At 37.9% G+C, this 20438-nt stretch overlaps 1 protein-coding gene and 1 long non-coding RNA gene across 2 annotated transcripts in view; one reads left to right on the top strand and one right to left on the bottom strand.

Moving 5' to 3' along the window:
- LOC149749687 (uncharacterized) overlaps positions 1-20438 on the top strand; it is a 79539-nt gene that overhangs the window by 2753 nt on the left and 56348 nt on the right. The window contains exon 3 of the long non-coding RNA XR_016392798.1: positions 5458-5555. This is a non-coding gene — a long non-coding RNA (uncharacterized LOC149749687). The remainder of the gene's footprint in view (positions 1-5457; positions 5556-20438) is intronic.
- On the bottom strand, positions 6710-19202 carry LOC149749689 (ovomucoid-like). The gene is made up of 4 exons (XM_089909484.1): positions 16735-19202; positions 15562-15587; positions 13475-13605; positions 6710-7664 (listed from the first exon to the last, which is right to left on the bottom strand). The coding sequence occupies exons 1-4, from the start codon at positions 16787-16789 to the stop codon at positions 7601-7603; spliced, it is 276 nt and encodes a 91-aa protein (XP_089765610.1). The 5' UTR covers positions 16790-19202; the 3' UTR covers positions 6710-7600.

Below are 20438 nucleotides of genomic sequence, written 5' to 3'. Positions count from 1 at the left end.
CATTTTGTTAATCAAAGAATCTCCCCAGATTCAAGGGGAGATAGGGAAGATTCCTCCTCTTAATTGAACGAGTAGCAAAGAACTTATGGCCATCTTTAATTTACCACGCTTTACCACGCTTTAGTTTACCTCATTTGTTTGTTTTTAACTGTTTGTTCTTGGAGGGATGTATGTAGATTTTACTAGCACATGCATCAAAAAGGAAGGCTGGTAGCCCCACCAGTACAGTCTTGAGTCTGTACATGAATGATTCTTTACATGATTTCTTTTTAATTGTGGTAAAATACACATAACACAGTTTACCATTTTAACCAATTTTATGTGCACAGTGGCATTAAGTACCTCATTGGCATTAAGAATATTTACATTGTTGTGCAACTGCCCTGCCATCCACCTCCAGAATTTTTTCATCCCCCCTAATTGAAACTCTATGCCCGCTAAGTAACAACTCCCACCTGCCCACCACAGCCCCTGGCAACCACCGTTCTACTCCCTGTACCTCATATAAGTGGACTCGTACAATATTTGTCCCTGTTTGTTTGGCTTTTTTCACTTAGCATAATGTTTTTAAGGTTCATCCATGCTGTAGCATGTGTCAGGCTTTTCTTTTTAAGGCTGAATAATATTGCATTGTATGCATGTATTATATTTTGTTCGTTCATCCATCAGTGGACATTTGGGTTGCTTCCCAAACGTCTGTTGTGAATAGACATTTGTGAATAATGCTTCAGGTAATATTAGTGTGCAGATATCTCTTCTAGATCCAGCTTTCCATTCTTTTGGATATATACCCCAAAGTGGGATTGCTAGATCATATGGTAATTCTTAATTTTTCCATAGCAGTTGCACCATTTTACAATCTCACCAACAGTGCAAGGGTTCCAATTTCTCCACCACCTTTCTCTCATTTGTGTTTTGTGAGGTAATATTTGTAATCCACTTAAAGAGTGCCTGGCACATAGCAAATATTCCGCAAAGGTTAGCAGTTACTGTTTGATTCTTCAGAAGCCTCTTTTTCTTCCTTCTTCTCAGCAGTGTTTGAAGTTGCAAGGGCTGAATTCTTAGGATGTGATATTCTTAGCATGAAGTTCACTTTCAAAAGCATCATAAATTTTCCCAAGTTACATAAGGAAATGCTGTGAAAGGATGTCGTACGTAGGTATGTGCATAGGGAATCGAAGCTTCAAAACCAAACACAAGGTGGTAGATTAGGCATGCACACACAAAGGAAAAAAGAAAAGAAAAAGCTGCATAGGAGGCTTTTATAAACATGAGGTCGGAGTGAGCATAAAGGAACAAGGCCCTTGTTTATCATTTTTAATTTGGACCATACTGTTCAAGATCAAGGTTATGTCCCAAGAAAGTGAAAAGATTTAGAATGAAACTTCAGAAACTCAAAAAGCGTTCTTTTAAATAATTAGCCTTGGTACTTCCCTGGAGGTCGAATGGTTAAGACTCTGTGCTTCCACTGCAGGGGGCACGGGTTCCATCCCTGGTCGGAGAACCAAGATCCCGCGTGCTGCGTGGTGTGGCAGAAAACAATAACAAATAAATAAATAGCCTTACTGTGTTTTCCCTGTCACTGCATCTAGTGCTATCTTTTAGCCTGATCTCTAGAGGTGTGAGAGTAAATAAGTTTTTTTTTTAGAAAAAAAGTTGTTTGAAATGCCAAGAGCTATTTACCATCAGCCAATGTTTACTAAGAGACTACGTAGGACCTGGGAATATGTTAAACAGGGCTGCAGAGATGACTAGGAAACAGCCTCTGCTCCTAGGCAATCTGGGAGACATCATCTACAGGAACACTTGAGTGAAATTTGGGAAATCCTGGCACAGTGGAATGTCAGGATGCCCAAGCAGCACAGAAGACACTGAGTGAGTCCAGGCTCTATGCAGCTACACTTGAAATAGTAATTACAGACACCCTCTTCAGCTCACTTCTCCTTCCCCCATGAGCTTCTCTGTCACTACTTCTTAGTTGTGTCTCTGTATCATCATCCTGGCTCTAGTGTCTCCCTTGCAAATTCGTATTGTTTTGTTTTGTATTTTTTTAATCACAATGTCTCTCTACCAACCCTTTTAAATACATGATTATATTTAATCCCTATAAACTCTATAAGTATTGCTTGCCCCATCTTACAGGTAATGTAACTCAGGTTCAGAGAGGTTAAGTATTTTGCTAAAGCTCACACAGCCAGTAAATAAAGATAATCATTGTGAAATTATCCCTGTCTTACTTCAAAACCCATATTCCTCCTGTGCAATCTTGTAATTTTGCCTCCAAATAACAATCTGATTAATCTTCCTAAAGCACACTGGGTAGTGTGTCAATGGCTCATTTTTTCTTCAACTTTAAACCTTGAAGTATACATTTGTAACTTGTTAATCAGACTTCCAAGGCCCAGTATTCATTGGTTGCAGCCTACCATTTCAATCTCATTTTGCTTCACAAACATCATGTCCTATGTGCACACAGGACTCACTGTTTCCCTTCACATACCCTATGACTCTCCTGACCTTGACTAAATGAGCAAGTTGCCCCCCCCATAAGTAGAAAGTGAATCAACCTCATCCAGCTGTTACAAGGAAAGAAATGGAAAGTGCTGGTGAACTGGGCCCAGCTAGGTGAGCCCAATACTGAGATGGAAACTGATCTCCCTTAAATTCCAAAAGTAGCAGGTAGAAAGCAGTTGTAGTTTTCAAAAGCTGGTTGCATTTTGAGCCTGACATGGTTCATTCATTCATTCAACAAATATGTTGGGGGTGAGGCATTGGACTAAGTGCGAGGGAACAATGATGATAAGTGGATATGTTTCTACCTGCAGTTTGGTAAAGGGAGACAATCAAATAAACATCCAGGTGAGTCAGTTTCTCAAACATAAATGGGGGGGTGGGCACACAGTTAAGTTTAGTTGAAAGAAGGGATTAAGGAAAGGATAAATACACTCAGTTTTTGCTTTTAAGCACTTCAATTGTTTAACAAAAAACCTTCACAAGTAAATGTTACAGGTCTATTCAATTAAACATAAATATGGCAAATGACAACTTTTCAAAATGCCAATAACATTTACAGTCTTAATAAAATTTTTATTCTCTTAAAATTCTAAATTTAAATCAATAATTAAAAATTTCAAGTTGGAATCATAAGATTCATCCATCATATTCTTTACTGTGCTATATTTTCTTAAAATATAAATATTTAAAATTACAGTTATTTGTAGACTGTTTCTTAACCCAAACTACAATATAGATGTGATTTACTCATTTCTGTGCTTACGTTTAATCTTTTGGAGGTTATAAGACACTTACTTAAAAAATTCAATTCCCTGTACTGGGGGATTGCAGTTGCATATTGATGGGGGGGGTGGCTAAGCCCCATGATTTCCCTTCTTCGCACCCCCAACCCTTTTCCTTTTGGCTCTTGAACTATGAGAACACCTGCCTGGGGGTGGTAGCAGCCATTATATCATCATTTAGGTGGAGTCTGTATGGGAGATGATGAAACCAGCATGTAATGAAATTCATAGACTAGCAGAGGGCAGAGGTGGAGAGTAAGACTCCTGGCATTGCTTAAGTCTGGGGATACTGCGGTGCTTCAATTAAGACCCACCCTGGATCCTCCTAATCACATGAACCCACACAATTCTTGTTTGACCTAAGTTTCAGTTAGATTTCATCACTCTTAACCAGAATAGTCCTAATATATTTCCTATGCTACGTTAGCCATTAATTTCCTCTATTATCCCAGATGTTCAGAAAACGTTTGTTACGCCAAATAGCCTTGAAAGTGCTTGAGGAATGAAGGAAGATGGGGAGAGTCTAACCTGCACCAAAGTGGTGGAGAATGAGGTGTCAGTATTAAAAGGTGAAATGAGGGGCTGATGGAGAACTCTGCAAAATCAGGGATACGGAGCAAGAAGTAACCATGAGAACGTAAATGCCCTGCGGTCCTCTGAATTTGGGAGGACACCAGACTGCCCATGGTTTGTGGGCCAGGATGTCAAATGATTTTGTATGGGTACGAAAGTGTATTTTCCAGAAGCTTTAGCTCTCTGGGTGACATTTCCTTGCCTTCTACCAAGATAGTAAAGTGTTTCAGCTCCTGGGAGTACCATAACTTATTATGATACAAATAGACTAAATAGTTAAGTGTGGTAGAGGCAGAAAAATAGCAGGGGATTGAGCTCTGGGCAGGCCTGAGGACAGCCTCAGATTCAGAGGAGGGAAAAATGGCATCCAGAAAGGGTAGTGTCAATGCATGTTGTTTTTGCTTGACTTCTTTCATTTCTCCTGGCAGTAGTGCCTCAATATTCCTTTGGGGAACAGTTCTTTATCCTCTTCTAGTCCACGTAGCAGGGCTGTCTCACCCCTGGCTCCTGCAATGCCTTGTAAATCAGTCCATTTCAATTTCAGTAATAGTTAAGCATGCTTGTAGCACTGAAGACTGATTCAGCAGTCTTATGCCAACTAGTCTAATAAGCATCAAATCTTTTGTTTTGAGAAAGGAAAGTTCTCTTCTACTGAAGTTGTATCTCTAGAACTGCCAGTGTCTACCACTGCAATGGGAACGGGATGGGGTGATCAAAGCCTGAGAATGAAGACAACCTTGAGGAGAGCATGGATGGATCCAAAACATGGAGAGAGAAAGATTCTGGCAACATTTTTTGAGACTCTGTATCTAGCCATGCCTGAATTCAGAGATTCCTCTGGACTTTTCAAGTACAGGTGCCATGGAAATCCTCCCTGCCTCCCCCACTTCGCTTCATATCCCCCCACCCCCCTTTTTAAAAATTCAGTCACTGAGTTGGATTTTCTTTTGGGTGTTATTCTTCCAAAGAAGTTCAATATGCTACATGTAGTTTCCCCACTAGAGGGTGTAGCTCACTCACTGTACCAGGAGCAAGCCTTCAGAGAGGTAATGCCGGCAGGCAGGCATTTGTTGTTAGACCTGTTGGGACGGTGCAGGGTCCCAGCCACAGAGGTCGCATTGCTGATAGGGCCCTTGTCTTAGAAGACCTGGGAGAGCAGTCATGTTACCAAGTCCAAGCTCATACTGCTCACTGCATGACAGGCCAAAAAATCAAGAGACGAGGTATTGGGGCAAGGAATAGCAACTTTATTTGGGAAGCCAGGAGACCTAGAAGATGGTGGACTAGTGTCCCAAAGAACCATCTTACAGGAGTTAGAATTCAGGCTTCTTTTATACAAAAAGGGGAGGGAGTGTGACTGGTTGTTGCAAACTTCTTGGTGCCAGAATCCTTTGTGCTTCCAGCTGTCCACATAGGTCAGGTCACAATGTTCCTGTAAACTTCTAACAAGCCAATGTTATTCTCTGTTCTGCAACTTTTTATTTCTATACAGATGAAAAGTCTTATACCTTTAAAGGTCAAGTTTGGAAGGCAGAGCCTTGAGAATGGGCTATCATGTACATTTCAGGTTTTTTCTTCTCTGTTACAGTCAGATGACCAAGGCAAGGAAATGGAATAGGACCAGGGTGCCAGGTGAAGACTTCATCTCAAGAACAGTGAAGCTTCCTTAGTCTTAAACAGAAAAAGGTAAGGACAGGAATGGCAGATAGATTTTGTCATCCATGCCAAATCTGATAGACACAGCATGCTTGGATTGCTATGTTGAGAAAGATTTTTGAAACCATATTCAGCTCAGTGGCGTATACTGACATTGATTATTGATATCTGGTGTGGGCATGGGGAGAAGCAAGAGGGTTGGATGTGATAGATACTTTCCATCTATGGGTAAGATGTGTCTCAGTAGGAGTACTATTGGCATTTTGGATGGGTCCCTTCTTTAATGTGTGGGACTGTCCAGTGCATTGCAGGGCCTTCATCCACTGAATGCTAGTACTACCACTCCAGTCACTGTGACAAGCAAAAATCACATCCCAACATATTTTTAAACGCCTCTTAAGAGAACAGTACTGCTCTACTTGAAAATCATTAGATTTGACTAAGAGTGACTTGACTTGGACTCACCTGAGAATTGATCTAGAGCTTCTTAAGTTCTTCAAGACTAACAGGAAAAAGTGAGGATTTTTCTTTTAGAACCTGAGAACAGACTTGTTACCAGTAGTGGATAGGAATTGAAAATGGAGATGGGAATGAAGAGTCTCTAATAAAGGGAAGAAGATGCTTATAAGGACAGGAAGTCAGGTAGAACCTGACAGCAGGTGATTAATATGTCATCCCTGGTTGGGGAAAGGGTAGAGGGAGCCTCAGCTGTTAGGGAAGGGGTATCCCATTAAACATCAGTGTTATTTGGAGTACCCCCATTCCACCTTAGCGTTCCATTGTCTTTAGGTGTTTCCTTAGGTCAGGAGTGTTGTCTTTATATGACACTTCTCAGGGAGCTGCCCCCTACTTTGTACCTCTGAATCCACTGAATAATATCAGCCACATTAAATTATTTTTGGAACAAGTTAGCATATAAGCCAATGAATGAATAAATAAATGAATAAACTATTCCCTACCCCTTAATTTAAGAGTTCAAGTATCACCTATTTTCATATTCTTTATACCCCTGTCAATGCCCCTGCAGAGAGAAGTGAGAAAAGAGGGTTTGAACAACAGGCATGGTATTGTTGCCACTTTCAAGTTTTGCATTTGTCAAAGACCACGAGGAGCACTTTAGTTGGACAAATTGGGTTTATTATTCATCACCGCGAGGGAGAACACGCATGGAAGCCATAGGGTATCTCAGTAAAAGGATACTAGGAAGGATTTACTGTAGGATTTGGGATTATTAGGTTGATTTAGGGAAATTTTAAGGAAGACTGGCTTTGCCCTGGATTGGATGCTTTTAGGAAGTGAGGGTAATTCTATGATTTGTTATCTTAAAAAGTCTTATTTAGAAGGAGGGAAGAATGGCCACAGGCTAAAGTTGTAATTGGTAAAGAAGCAACAGTCACTCATATTAGCCTAGATAGGGGATGTTTGGTAGTTTGGGTAATGTTTATGTTTTGCCTGTGTTTGGGCGTAATTATGGAGTAGTATTGTCTTTGTCTTGATGCATCATGGTTGCAGAGCAGCTTTGTTGGATGTTCATGTTTTGTGAAATTGTTTATGATAAACAGGAGAACATCAAGGCCTAGCTGTGAGTAGAAGGCCAAACTATAGCAATGCCATGGTCAGCTCCTGGATGTCATGGGTTGCTTTTCTCTTTCTCACATTTTATTATATTTTTAAATCATGTTTTCTTGCTCCCTCACTGGATTGTAAACTGCACAAGGGTACAGGCTTATTTTGATTACCATTGAGGACCCAGAATCTAGCCAAGTCTCTCAGTTTCATAAGTCCTTAAAGAATATTTACTGAATAAATGAATGAATTGTCCAGTTAGCCTACCAGACTGTGAGTTGCTTAAACTCAGGGGTCACTTCCTACTCAGCTCTGTATTTCTAAAAACAAACACAATTCTGGTGCATCTCATTAAATATATCTTGAGTTGAAGAGGAGCTTTCCATAGGATAAGATTTATTGATTTTTTTAAAAATAAGAAAATACAATGAATTCCGCTTTTTGAAGGAAAGATGATGCTTGATTCAAATCGGTTCACTCATGACGAACAAAGGAAAATCACTTCACATTCAAGATTTTTTGGCCTTCTGACATTTTCCACTGTGTTGAATTGTAAGAGTGAGGTGCAAAGCTCTAAGAGAAATTGATATAAATATTTAGTGACAATTTGTATGAAATACAACCTTTCTTCCTTCTACTCTGGCTGTACTGTTATAGGGATTTTAAGCAAAGACAGGTCTTGATCTGTAAACTCTTAACTTAAAAATAACCCGGAACTACAAAGATTTGCCTCTCCCCTCAATACTCCCTTCACTCTGGAGACCCCTCTACTTTGTAATCATGGTGAAATATTATTAGAGCTTTTAGCAAATGTATAAACTTGTATGTGAAGTAGGGGGAAGGGAAAACAATGACTCCCTGAAGAACCATGGGAAAATCTTTTCACTTTTCTGAACCGGAATTTTCTTATTTGTAAAATCACCATAATTATGGTCATTTTGGGTACCTACTGAGATAGGCTCTTGGAGGCTCATAGTGAAAGTGCTCTATGAACTACAAACAGGGAGGATTCATATTGTGGGGCAGCAAAGAGCATAATGGTCAAGAAAAAGATAGATACAGCAGTGTGGAAAGCATAAGTGAAAATATTTGTCTTCAGCAGAAATGTAATAACAACAGCAAGCCAATTACTACATTTTGTGATAAATTATAGTCAGTGGACTTCTGTTATTGCATTTTTCTTGAAAAAGTGGTCCATTAAATAAAAAAAGTAACAGTAGCCACATAGGAAATAAAAAACATTGTTCATCTTCTGTAAATACTTCCTATTTGACTTGGGCAAAGCAATTAACTTTGGAGTCTTTTCTTTTTATGTGTAAAAAGGGAATAATCTCATCCCTGCCTACCATGCAGTATTGGTATGGGTTTCATAGGTGCCCTGTTTAGGAAAGTACTTTCTGAACTCTAGCAGGCTGTTAATTATATACCTGTATTATTTATAGTAATAGCCTGAGAGTAATAGTATCTTATTCTTTTTTTTTTTTCACTTTACCTGCACCTAGCACAGTGTCTGGAACTTACTAGGTGGTTATTAAAGATTCATGAAACAAATGGACAAATAATGAGAGATTGTTTTAAAAAATTCTAAGGCTCTGGCCAAATACAAGATTCTAATCAAGATAATGTGAAGTTAAGCTTGAGGGCTCTGAATGTTAGATTTCTGGAATTGTTTCTTAGTTTCTCCCCTCATGAGCTATGAGATCTTGAATAAGTCCCTAAATTCTCCAAATCTCAATTATAAAATGGGAGTTAATACCAATACCTACTTCATAGGATTGTTTTGAATACTGAATGAGATAATTCCTATGTAGCATCAAGCACAGTGCCTGACATATAATAAACATTAAATTAAAGTCAGGTGTATTTATAAGTTTTCAAAAGCTCCCCATCATGTAGCCTCTTTAATATTTTATATTTTGGTATATATGTAATAAATATATTTTCAAAAGTCTGATCATACTGTATACATCATTTTATATCCTTACATTTTCTCTTTTTTAACTTAACATTGTATCATGATGGTTTTTAGAAAACTTAATGCGTAAGGTCTAGTGGGACTTTTTAAAAATCATATATGGCTTAAAAAGGACGATCCTTTAAGCAAAATGTTCAGCCAGAGAGTTTTGGTGTTCTCAAGCAGATCAACCTTCTGACTGCCCCAGGATGCAGAAAGAAAGTATCAGACAGAACTTGAACTGGAACCTGAAGGATGGAGGCGCATGTGTTGTCAGCGTAAAAGTGTGCTTGACCCCCTCATCTTATTATGTACATGCCCTGGCCTCACATTTGGAATGCCTTCATAATCTGAAAAGAAAGCAACTATAGGCTAAAGAAGATACTGTGAAAGTTGGGAACTCAAATAATTCTTGTGTGTGAAATCTCTGAAACTGCTGGGCATGAGAAGCAGAATGGATTTCTCTACTGGCCTGGGACAAGAAGAAGATTCTCACGAAATAGGTGTACTAAACATCAGGGAGAGGCATGGACAAGGATGTTTAAGTGGCGGTACCACCCTGGGAAAAGGAGAAGATTTAATTTGAGAAAACTGTACTTCCCTTCAGTCCTGTTACTATCTTTGGAGATGCTAAGAACTATTTGGGAAATAAAAACCTTGGACAATACTAAATTTCCTGCCAGTAAATTCAGAGGTCACTGGGGCATCTACATTTTTAGCATTACCATAAGCAGTGACACATTTCCTTCTCTGTTAGGAACTGTTAATTGCAGATATACTATAAATTATTGAAACCAATCATCTATTGTTAGAATACTTACTTTTCCCTTGTATGTTACTCTTAGAACTATTATGCTAAACAGATCTGTACATTATTGTATAACACCACCTTTAATACTTTCTGTAGCACTCACAATAGCCAAAACAATTTGAGAAAGGACAAAGTTGAAGAATCCACCTTCCTAATTTCAAAACTTACTGCAAAGCTACAGAAATCAAGACAGTGTGGTGCTGGCATAAGGATAGACATATAGACCAATGGAATAGAATTTAGAGTCCAGACATAAACCCTTATATTTATGGTCAATTGATTTTCAACCATGATGTTAAGACGCTTCAGTGGGAAAGAGTAGTCTTCAACAAATGGTGTGGAGACAACTGGATATCCACATACCAAAAGTGAAGTTGGATCCTCTACCTCATACCGTATACAAAAATTAACTCAAAATGGGTCAAAGAGATAAGTGTAAGAGTTAAAATTATAAAACTCTTGGAAGAAAACACAGGAGTAAATCTCTATGACTTTGGGTTAAGCAACGGTTTCTTAGATATGACAAAGCACAAGCAACAGATAGATAAATTGGACTTCATTAAAATTAAAATCTTTTGTGCTTCATAGGACACCATCAATAAATGAAAAGACAACCCACAGAATGGGAGAAAATATTTGCACATCTATATCTGATTAGATACAAGTTCCTTATATCCAAAATATATAAAGAACTCTTACAACTCAACAATAAAAAGGCAAATAATCTGATTAAAAAGTCAGCAAAGAGTTTGGATAGAAATTTATCCAAAGAAAATATACAAATGGCTAGTCAGTCCATGAAAAGATATTAAATATCATTTCTCACTAGAGAAATTCAAATTATAACCATGAGATGCCACTTCACATCCACTAAGATGGTTGTCATATAAAAGATGGACAATAACAGATGTTGATGAGGTTGAGGAGAAATTGGAACTCTCACACATTGCTGGTAAGATTGTAAAATGTTGCAGCTGCTTTGGATAACAGTTTGACAATCCTGTGAAATGTTAGACATAGAGTTACTATATGACTCAGAAATTCCACTCCTAGATATATACCCAAGAGAATGAAAAGATATGTCCACACAGAACCTTGTAGATGAATATTCACAGAAATATTATTTATAATAGCCAAAAAGTATATACAACCCAATGTCCATTAATGGACAAACGGATAAAAACAATGTGGTATAGCCATACAATGGAATATTACTCAGCCATAAAAAGCGTAAATAACTGATACATTGTACAACGTGGATGAACCTTGATAACCTTATGCTGAAGGAAAGAAGTCGGAAACAAAAAGCCACATATTGTATGATTCCGTTTTTATTGATTGTCTAGAATAGGCAAATCCATAAAGGCAGAAAGTAAACTGGTGATTCCCAGGTACTGGGGGGATGGTAGAATGGATACAGGTTTATTTTTGATGAAAATTTTTCTGAAGTTAGATAGTGTTGATCGTTTCACAACTCTGTGAATATATTAAAACCTGGATTATATACTTCAACAGAGTAATATTCATCCTGCTTTTAAACTAAAACGCTAAGGATAAATTCTCAGCACTGAGAAGTTACTTTTCATTTCCCTGAAACCTTGGGATCCTAGGAAAATGGGTAGACAGTAAGTTTGAAGAAAGGATGGAAGTGAAGAGCTAGTAATAAATTTGGGAGAAGGGGTAGCAGTCATCTGTACAGTTTCTCTTCCCTCTAAGGAATGTCAGTGTGTTCCATGGAATTATCACGAGCACTCCCTTGGAAGCCTATAAGGTGAAGTTTTGAGATTGGAAGATAGTGTCGTACTGGCTGAAAATGACTATGATATAGGTTTTATGGTCTGAGTGAAGGAAAGACTTGGTAAATATGGAAGGAGAACTAGGGGCTAGGTTTGAAAGCACGTTGATGGTAAGATGACAACTATTCCGGCCTGTCCGACACTGTCCTGTTTTAGCACTCAAATTTTTGCATCCCAGGCAAACCCTCAGTCTCAGGCAAACTGGGACAGTTGGTCCTCTAGTTAGAAGCAACATAACAAGGGCACTGATGGTCTCCTATGTGACAGGTATTATGCTAGGCTCCCTTTATGCATTATCTTTTTCAGTTCTCATGGCCAACCTCTCAGGTAATTACTGAGGTTAATTATCTGTCCTAGATCATAGTTTAAATAGAAGAGCTGAAATTCCAATTCAGGTCAATAAGGATCAGTCTTCACCCTTAACCACACTGTCAATTCTGAGAGATTGAGTCCATACAAGTGATAAAACTTCAAAAAAAGATAACTTATAAAGGGTTAAGTTTAAACGTGCTTTTTATACCCATTATTACTTTCATTCTCCCCAAGAACTCATTCATTCATTCAATAAGTACTTACAGTGCTTATGAAGTACTAGACATAGTGCTAAGTACTATGAATAAATCAAAAACCTGCCTTCTGACTTCATGGAGCTTAAAATTAGGAAATAAAGAAATAGAAAAAAGGGGACTTCCCTGGTGGCGCAGTGGTTAAGAATCCTCCTGCCAATGCAGGGGACACGGGTTTGAGCCCTGGTCCGGGAAGATCCCACATGCTGCAGAGCAACTAAGCCCATGCGCCCCAACTACTGAGCCTGCGCTCTAGAGCCCGTGAGCCACAACTACTGAAGCCCACGCACCACAGCTACTGAAGCCTGCGTGCCTAGATCCCATGCTCCACAACAAAAGAAGCCACTGCAACGAGAAGCCCGCACACCACAACAGAGAGTAGCCCCCGCTCTCTGCAACTAGAGAAAGCCTGTGTGCAGCAACGAAGACCCAAAAAGCAGCCAAAAATAATTAAATAATTAATTAATTTAAAAAAAGAAATAGAAAATAAAGTGCGAGTTATAAGAATTATGAAGGAAACAGAAGCATATTAAAGTGGAAAATGTCAGAGATAAATCTGTGCTAGGTAGAATGGCCAGGGAAGGCATCTGTGAGGAAGAAATATATAGGCTGAAACTTAAATGAAGAGGAAGAACTAGCCCTATGAAAATCATAGGGAAAACATTCTTATGTTTGTCCAAAGGTCCTGGAGCAGGAAAGAGCTTTGTACATTTGAAAATATTAGGAAAGAAGAGTCAGTGTGGTCAGAGCATATTTAGCAAGTGAAGCAGTAAATATAATCTCATATTTGTAAATAAGAACTCAAGGTTTGGAGGAGTTATGAGATTTCCCAGTATCACTTAACCACAAGGGCAGAACTCAACCCAAGATCTTCTGACTAAGTACTGAGACTTGTTGCTTTAATTGTTATTTTGAAAAGGGTGATTTGTCTGACAGCTATGATTTTCAAACATTTTAGGAACAAAACCTTTTTCACATAAAACCTCATATTGAAACCTAATGTTTAACACTGATAGAGGGAGGCTTCTCTGCTAGAGTTGTAGGTGAGACTCAAAATCTCACTTTAGTCCCTGTTACCCCACGCCCCTTGGATTCACCCAGCAGAATTGAAACTCCAATGACGCTGTTTTCAGTTTAGAGGATCGCATCTTAAGGAGTTCACACACATTTTCCAAAATATGTAGAAGTGTTATCAGTCAGCTACACATTAGATTCTCAAAAGAGGGTTCTGTTTGGGGATTTTGGTTTTCACTTACATGTTCGCAAAGCAGTACACGCAGGAGTTAGAATATGTAACATTATTAGAAGCACATAATGGGCTGACTCTTATGGAGCATATGTGTTTCCGTTGTATAGCCTTCTTTTGATAATGATGGCACGAAACGTCCTAAAACAAAACCCATAGGTCAGACTCTCTACCCAGCATGATCTCTTAATGGCTTCTTATATAAGTTCTCGGGTGTTTTGTGCAGAGAGGAGATAATGATCAAATATGTCTTCTTTTAGACTTCAAACATGAAAACTCTTAAATTCAGCAGTCAGAGTCTTTGGAATTTTCTCTCTGAAAGGCAGCTGAGGCTATTCAGCCCTAATCCTTGACTATTTTGTATCTGTAACTTTTTAGAAGGGAAGTAGATTATTCTGGGAAGTGGCAATAATGAGTATAACCATTGTCCAGGTGCCTCTGGAGTCATTTTAGTTCATCAAAATCCACCCTCCTTTAACTCTTGTGCCTGGATTGGGCTACCCTGTGTGGTCCCACTCTGGCACTGGCTATAGTTCAGTATTTTGAGGATTAGGAAACTGGAATAGTGAGGGAAGAAGCTACCAGGTTCAGATTTTACCAGTTATCTCCCCCATTTTATCCTGATTTCTTCAATATTACCAGAGTTGGAGTAAGCTGGTCTTAGAGGAACTTGAGTGACAGGATAATTTGTCTGTAGGCAACAGGGAGACTTGGAAAGTTCATGAGAACTGTGTAATGAGCAGATTAGGAATGAGCTGCCACAATTCCCTACTCCGTAGGTTCAGATCACAGTCTATCCATATATCCAGTTTTTTAGCCTACTGCCCTGTGTACAAAACTTCAGTGGCTCCCATTACTTACAGTAATGTTTCTCAGATTTCAGTTACTTGGTTCATGATTCCTTCTGAATTCATATGCCATTTTTCTTTAATTGGCTGCCTTTTTAAACTTGACTAGTCACCTTAGATTGGTCCTAAGCATGAATATCCATGATATCTTGAATTTGAAGTTGTACTTACATTTTTTCTAACACACATTTTAAAAAGCTATAATTATTGCAGTAAAAGATATTCATTGGCATATTAACTACAGTCATCACTAATACTATAAGAAGGTACTCAAATCACTCTTTGGGAAATACTGTTTTTGTCTCTTATCTCGTCTTTTAATGATTAAGCCCATATGGTTTGTTTGGGAAGGATTTACCAAAGAATTGATTCTTTAGTGTGTTCCTAAAGAATGAAAATGACTTCTAAAATTGTATATAAGTATAGAAAGAAGGATAATTTAATTAGAGGGAATTACAGTACAAAGACAAATGGGAATAGCAAGGACCCCAAAATGGTTTAAGTTAGCTAGAACCTAAAGTGAGAAAAGGGGAGTTCTCCTTTTAGGGACAAAGAGGCTGGGTCAAGGAGGTTATGCAAAAAGTTTACGCTAAGAGTAGTAGGAGTCCTGCTTTAAGGAGGGTGGTGTCTCAATCAGATTTACATTTTAGTAGGCTCATTCTTATGGTTGTGGAGAAGATTACTGTAGGGATTGACAGACTTTTCCTATTTAGATCCAGGTAGTAGATATTTTCCAATTAAAAGCCGTACTACACTCTCTGTTGCTCAGCTTTGTTGTTGAAAGCAGCCAGAGACAGTATGTAAACAAATGAGTGTGCCTGTGTTCCAATAAAATTCTATTTTCAAAAAGTGGTGGCCATGGTTTGCCAACCCCTGGATCAAACTAAGTGCAAGGAAATCGTTAGATGGCTCTTGAAATAATATGGGCAAAAAGTCAGAAGGGCTTGAATGAAAGCATCAGCAATGAACTTAGAGGGAAGAAGGTTATTAAAAAACAAAAATTAGGAGCTTTAATTACTAGCGGTAGATAAGGAGGTGAAGGAGGAGTAAGAGACAGGGATGAGTCCTGGTTTTCCTCAGTATTTATTTTGACAGAGATATCTAGCTTGAACCATATAAATTGCCACTGTGTAGCTCAAAAATGGTCAAATATTAGCAGTTTTATATGGTTTGATATGGTTCAACCTAATAGAAATACTACAAGCTTAGGATTGTAAAATCATTCTTATGCAGGAAGTAGAAAACTTACCTTATATGCAATGTTACCAAAAATATCTGGAAAAAAAAATTTAGTAAAAGGATCAAAAGAATGTAGTGTTGAGATGTGAACAGCTACTTTGCCCATTAAGTAACCTCATGCAAATCAATAACCATGAAAATCATAGAAAAATATGTGGCTTCTTCACACAAGGTTTGTCTGACCAGGCCAGATTCCCAAACACTGTTTCCTTCCCCGCCTCATGCCTGACACACAATGTGCCACCTGAGAATTCAGCCTTAGCCCATTCTAGCTTTAATGCTGACCTTAAGCAGGAGAGATTTAAACCCGGGGACTCAACATATCATCCACTGCTGGGCAGCTCACACATTGTCTAGACCCATTTTAGAGACAAGTCTGGTTCTTGATAGTCATCCTGGCTACCTGCTGACAGGACGCTTAGATACCTGCCTTCATATATATATATATTTTAATTTCCTGTCTTGAATATACTCTTTCCAAATTCTCTATGTTTCTAAGGAAGCGTCTTCCTTTGTTTGGCCTCTGTGTCAACAACTGCTTACCCAAACTATTAACTGTTCTTGTTACCTTCATCCTTTATGTCTACCTCACAGCCTTGACTTCTTTCAGCTCTGAGGCTGAAGCTTCTCTTTGCCTCCCCCTCTATCTGTGTCATCGTGCCAGCAGATTGTTTCACATCACAGACTTCCCTTGTTGGTGTCATTTTGCTGGACTTAGGAAGAGCTGAGCCCTCTCTTGAGATTTGATAACATCGGGTTGTGCTGTAATAGTAAGCCACGTCAGAAACTGACCCTGCTTTGTGTAGAAGGCCTTTGTGTGTGTGCGCACGCACAACACAAGTGTGTGGGGGTGTCTGGCTGGTGGGCAAGTATCAGGGAGAAGAGGGAGGAGAGAGGAAATTGATTATCAAGTCAGAGACCGATTATTTATCAAATGTTCGTTGTACATTTTAGGGATCATCCCTTAAAATATCGAGTCTGAACCTCTCTGTGGCAGAATTCTTGGGATATTAAAAAATGGACTCAACCACCAATAATCATTTTGGTTGAAGTAGTGAATTCGTTAACTCCAAGAGAAATTTCAAAAATCCCAACATCCAGAAGTCAGTTATCATTGGCTGGTTACTTCCCTTAGAAGATCAAATGTTTACTCCCTCCCTGAGGTTCTGTGATAAATCCTTACATGAGAAATAGCCAATAGCCAAGACAGCCGCAGAGAAAGGTTTCATCTTTTCCATAAAGAACAACGTGATTCATCCGCGGGAGTTCCTTCAGTTGAAAGTTCATAGCAAATCCTCAAAGGCTCAGTTCTGTTGATGATCTGAGAGCTGAGGCCCCATTATGAGAACCTTAGAACCCATTATGAAGTCACTTTGCTAATAACTGTTTACATGTGACACTGAGGGCAAAGTCATCCTGTCACTAAAGAACAAGAGTTGTAGGTAAAATGTTTCCTTCTTAACAGGCTTTGGAGCTGAGGCTTTGACAGCATGATATAACATTGTTTTGTTTGATTGTTAAATTATTATTCAGTTCCATAGAAGTGTATATATATATATATATTTTTTAAATTTACGTCTGCCTTCAACACCTGCTCCCCTCAACCCAAAGATTCTGATTCAGTAGGTCTAGAGTGTGACTCAGACACATAACACACACACACACACACACACACACACACACACGCATTTAAACTGCATAGTAGAATCTGATTCGCCTCTTTAATTGAGAACCAAGGATTAGGAGACTATAATTGTCTACTAAAGAGTTGATTTTGGGGGTCCTTTCCTCTCTTACTTCTTAAAGGCAATTGTTCTGTTTTGCTAGAGCAATCTCCTTTTTTTAAAAATTGAAATATTGTTGATTTATAATATTGTATCTTTTCAGGCATACAGCAAAGTGATTCAGTTATTTATATATATATATATATTCACATTACTTTCCATTATGGGTTAATACAAGATATTGGATATAGTTCCCTGTGTTACCCAGTAAATCCTCTTTGCTTATCTATTTTATGTATAGTAGTTTGTATCTGTTAATCCCATACTCCTAATTTATTCCTCTTCACCTCACTTTTCCCTTTGGTAACCATAAGTTTGTTTTCTATATCTGTGAGTCTGTTTCTGTTTTGTAGATAAATTCATTTGTATTATTTTTTAGATTCCACATATAAGTGATATCATATAATATTTGTTTTTGTCTGACTTCAATTAGTGTTATATTCTCTAGGTCCATCCTTGTTGCTGCAAATGGCAACATTTCATTCTTTTTTATGGCTGAGGAATATTCCATTGTATATATATACCTTCTTAAACCAATCGTGTCTTGATGGGCATTTGGGTTCCATGTCTTGGCTATTGTAAATAGTGCTGCTGTTAATATTGGGGTACACGTATCTTTTCAAATTAGAGTTTTCATCTTTTCTGGTATATGCCCAAGAGTGGGATTGCTGGATCATATCATTGCTCTATTTTTAGTTTTTTAAGGAACCTCAATAATGTTTTACATAGTGGCTGCACTAGTTTACATTCTCACCAATAGTGTAGGAGGGTTGCCTTTTCTCCACACCCTTTCCGGCATTTATTTTTTGTAGACTTTTTGATGATGGCCATTCTGATCAGTGTGAAGTGATGCCTCATTGTGGTTTTGATTTGCATTTCTCTAATAATTAGCAATGTTGAGCATTTTTTCATGTGCTGTGTTGGCCATCTGTGTGTCTTCTTTGGGGAAATGTCTATTTAGGTCTTCTCAGTTTTTTGATTGGGTTGCTTGTTTTTTTGATACTGAGTTGTATGAGCTGTTTGTATATTTTGGAGCATTAACCCCTTGTCAGTCGCATTGCTTGCAAATGCTTTCTCCCATTCTGTAGGTTGTTTTTTCATTTTGTTGGTTTCCTCTCTGTGCAAAAGCTTTTAAGTTTGATTAGGTTTGTTTATTTTTACTTTTATTTCTTTTGTCTTGGGAGATCTAAGAAAATATTGCTACGATTTATGTCAGAGAATGTTTTGCTTTTGTCTTTTCTAGGAGTTTTAGGCTGTTGTCTTATATTTAGGTCTTTAAGCCATATTGAGTTTTTTTGTGTGTACAGTTTGGAAGTGCTCTAATTTCATTGATTTACATGAGGCTGTCCAGCTTTACCAACACCACTTGCTGAAGAGACTGTCTTTTCACCATTGTATATTCTTGTCTCCTTTGTTGTAGGTTAATTAACTGTAGTCATTTGGGTTTATTTCTGGGCACTCTATTTTGTTTCATTGATCTATATGTCTGTTTTTGTGCCAATACAATGTTGCTTTGATTACTGTAGCTTTGTAGTACTGTCTGAAGTATGGGAGGGTTATGCCTCCAGCTTTGTTCTTTTTCCCCAGGATTGCTTTGGCAATTCTGGGTGTTTTGTGGTTCCATATAAATTTTAGGATTATTTGTTCTAGTTCTGTGAAAAATGTAATGGGTTTTTTGATAGGGATTACATTAAATCTGTAGATTGCTTTTAGTTATATGGCCATTTTAACAATATTAATTTTTCTAATCCAAGAGCATAGGTTAGCCTTCCATTTCTTTGAGTCATCTTTAGTTTCCTTTATCAATGTGTTATAGTTTTCAACATACAGGTCCTTCAACTCTTTGCTTAAGTTTATTCCTAGATATTTTATTTTTTTTGACATGCTTTTAAATGGGACATTTTTTTTAAACTTTCTGATATTTCATTGTTGGTGTAAAGAAATACAATAGATTTCTTTATATTAATCTTCTACTACCTTATTGAATTCATTTATTAGTTCTAAGAGTATTTGTGTGGAGTCTTTAGGGTTCTCTATATAGAATATCATGTCATCTGAAAATAGTGTCATTTTTACCTCTTCCTTTCCAATTTGAATACCTCTAATTTCCCTTTTTTTTGTCTGATAGTTTTGGTTAGGACTTCCAATATTATGTTGAATAGAGTGATGAAAGTGGGCATTCTTGTCTTGTTCCAGAATTTAGTGGGAAAGCTTTCAGCTTTTCACCGTTGAGTATTATGTTGGCTGTGGATTTGTCATAACTGGCTTTTATTGTGTTGACATATGTTCCCTCTAGACCTACTTTGGTGAGAGTTTTTAAGCATAAATGGATGTTGAATTTTATCAAATGCTTTTTCTGCATCTATGGAGGTGATCATGTGCTTTTTATCTTTTCTTTTGTTAATGTGGTTCATCACACTGATTGATTCGCATATGTTAAAACATCCTTGTGACCCTGGAATGAACCTAAATTTATCATAGTGTGTGATCCTTTTTATGTATTGTTGGATTGGTTTGCTAATATTTTGCTGAGGATTTTTTCATCTGTATTCATTGAAGATATTGGCCTATAGTTTTCTTTTTCTGTAGTATCTTTGTCTGGTTTTGGTATCAGGGTAATGGTGGCTTCATAGAGTGAATTTGGAAGTGATTCCTCCTCGTTAATCTTTTGCAAGAGTTTGAGAAGGATCAGTATGACTTCTTCTTTATGTTTGGTAGAATTCCCCAGTGAAGCTGTCCGATCTTGGACTTCTGTTTGTGGAGATTTTTTCTTAAATTACAGATTCTATTTCATGTCTAGTGATTGGTCTGTTCAAATTATCTGTTTATTCTTGACTCAATTTTAGCAGGCTGTAAGTTTCTAGAATCTTTTGCATTCCTTCTGGGTTGTCCAATTTGTTGAAATACAACTGTTCATAGTATTCTCTCATGATTTTCTATGGTATCATTTGTTATTTCTCCTCTTTCATTTCTTATTTTGTTTATTTGGGTCCCCTGTTTTTTTCTCAGTGAGGCTGGCTGGAGGTTTTTTATCTTGTTGGTCCTTTCAAAAAAACAGCTTTTGGTTCTACTGATCTTTTCTATTGTTTTTTAAATCTGTATT

The sequence above is a fragment of the Delphinapterus leucas genome, chromosome 3 (assembly GCF_059928025.1).
Source record: "Delphinapterus leucas isolate spDelLeu-1000000601 "Yukka" chromosome 3, BTC_Dleu_Yukka2, whole genome shotgun sequence".
NCBI classification, from domain to species: domain Eukaryota; kingdom Metazoa; phylum Chordata; class Mammalia; order Artiodactyla; family Monodontidae; genus Delphinapterus; species Delphinapterus leucas.
Note: the sequence above shows the minus strand (reverse complement) of the source record. Positions and strands in the feature narration are given on the sequence as shown.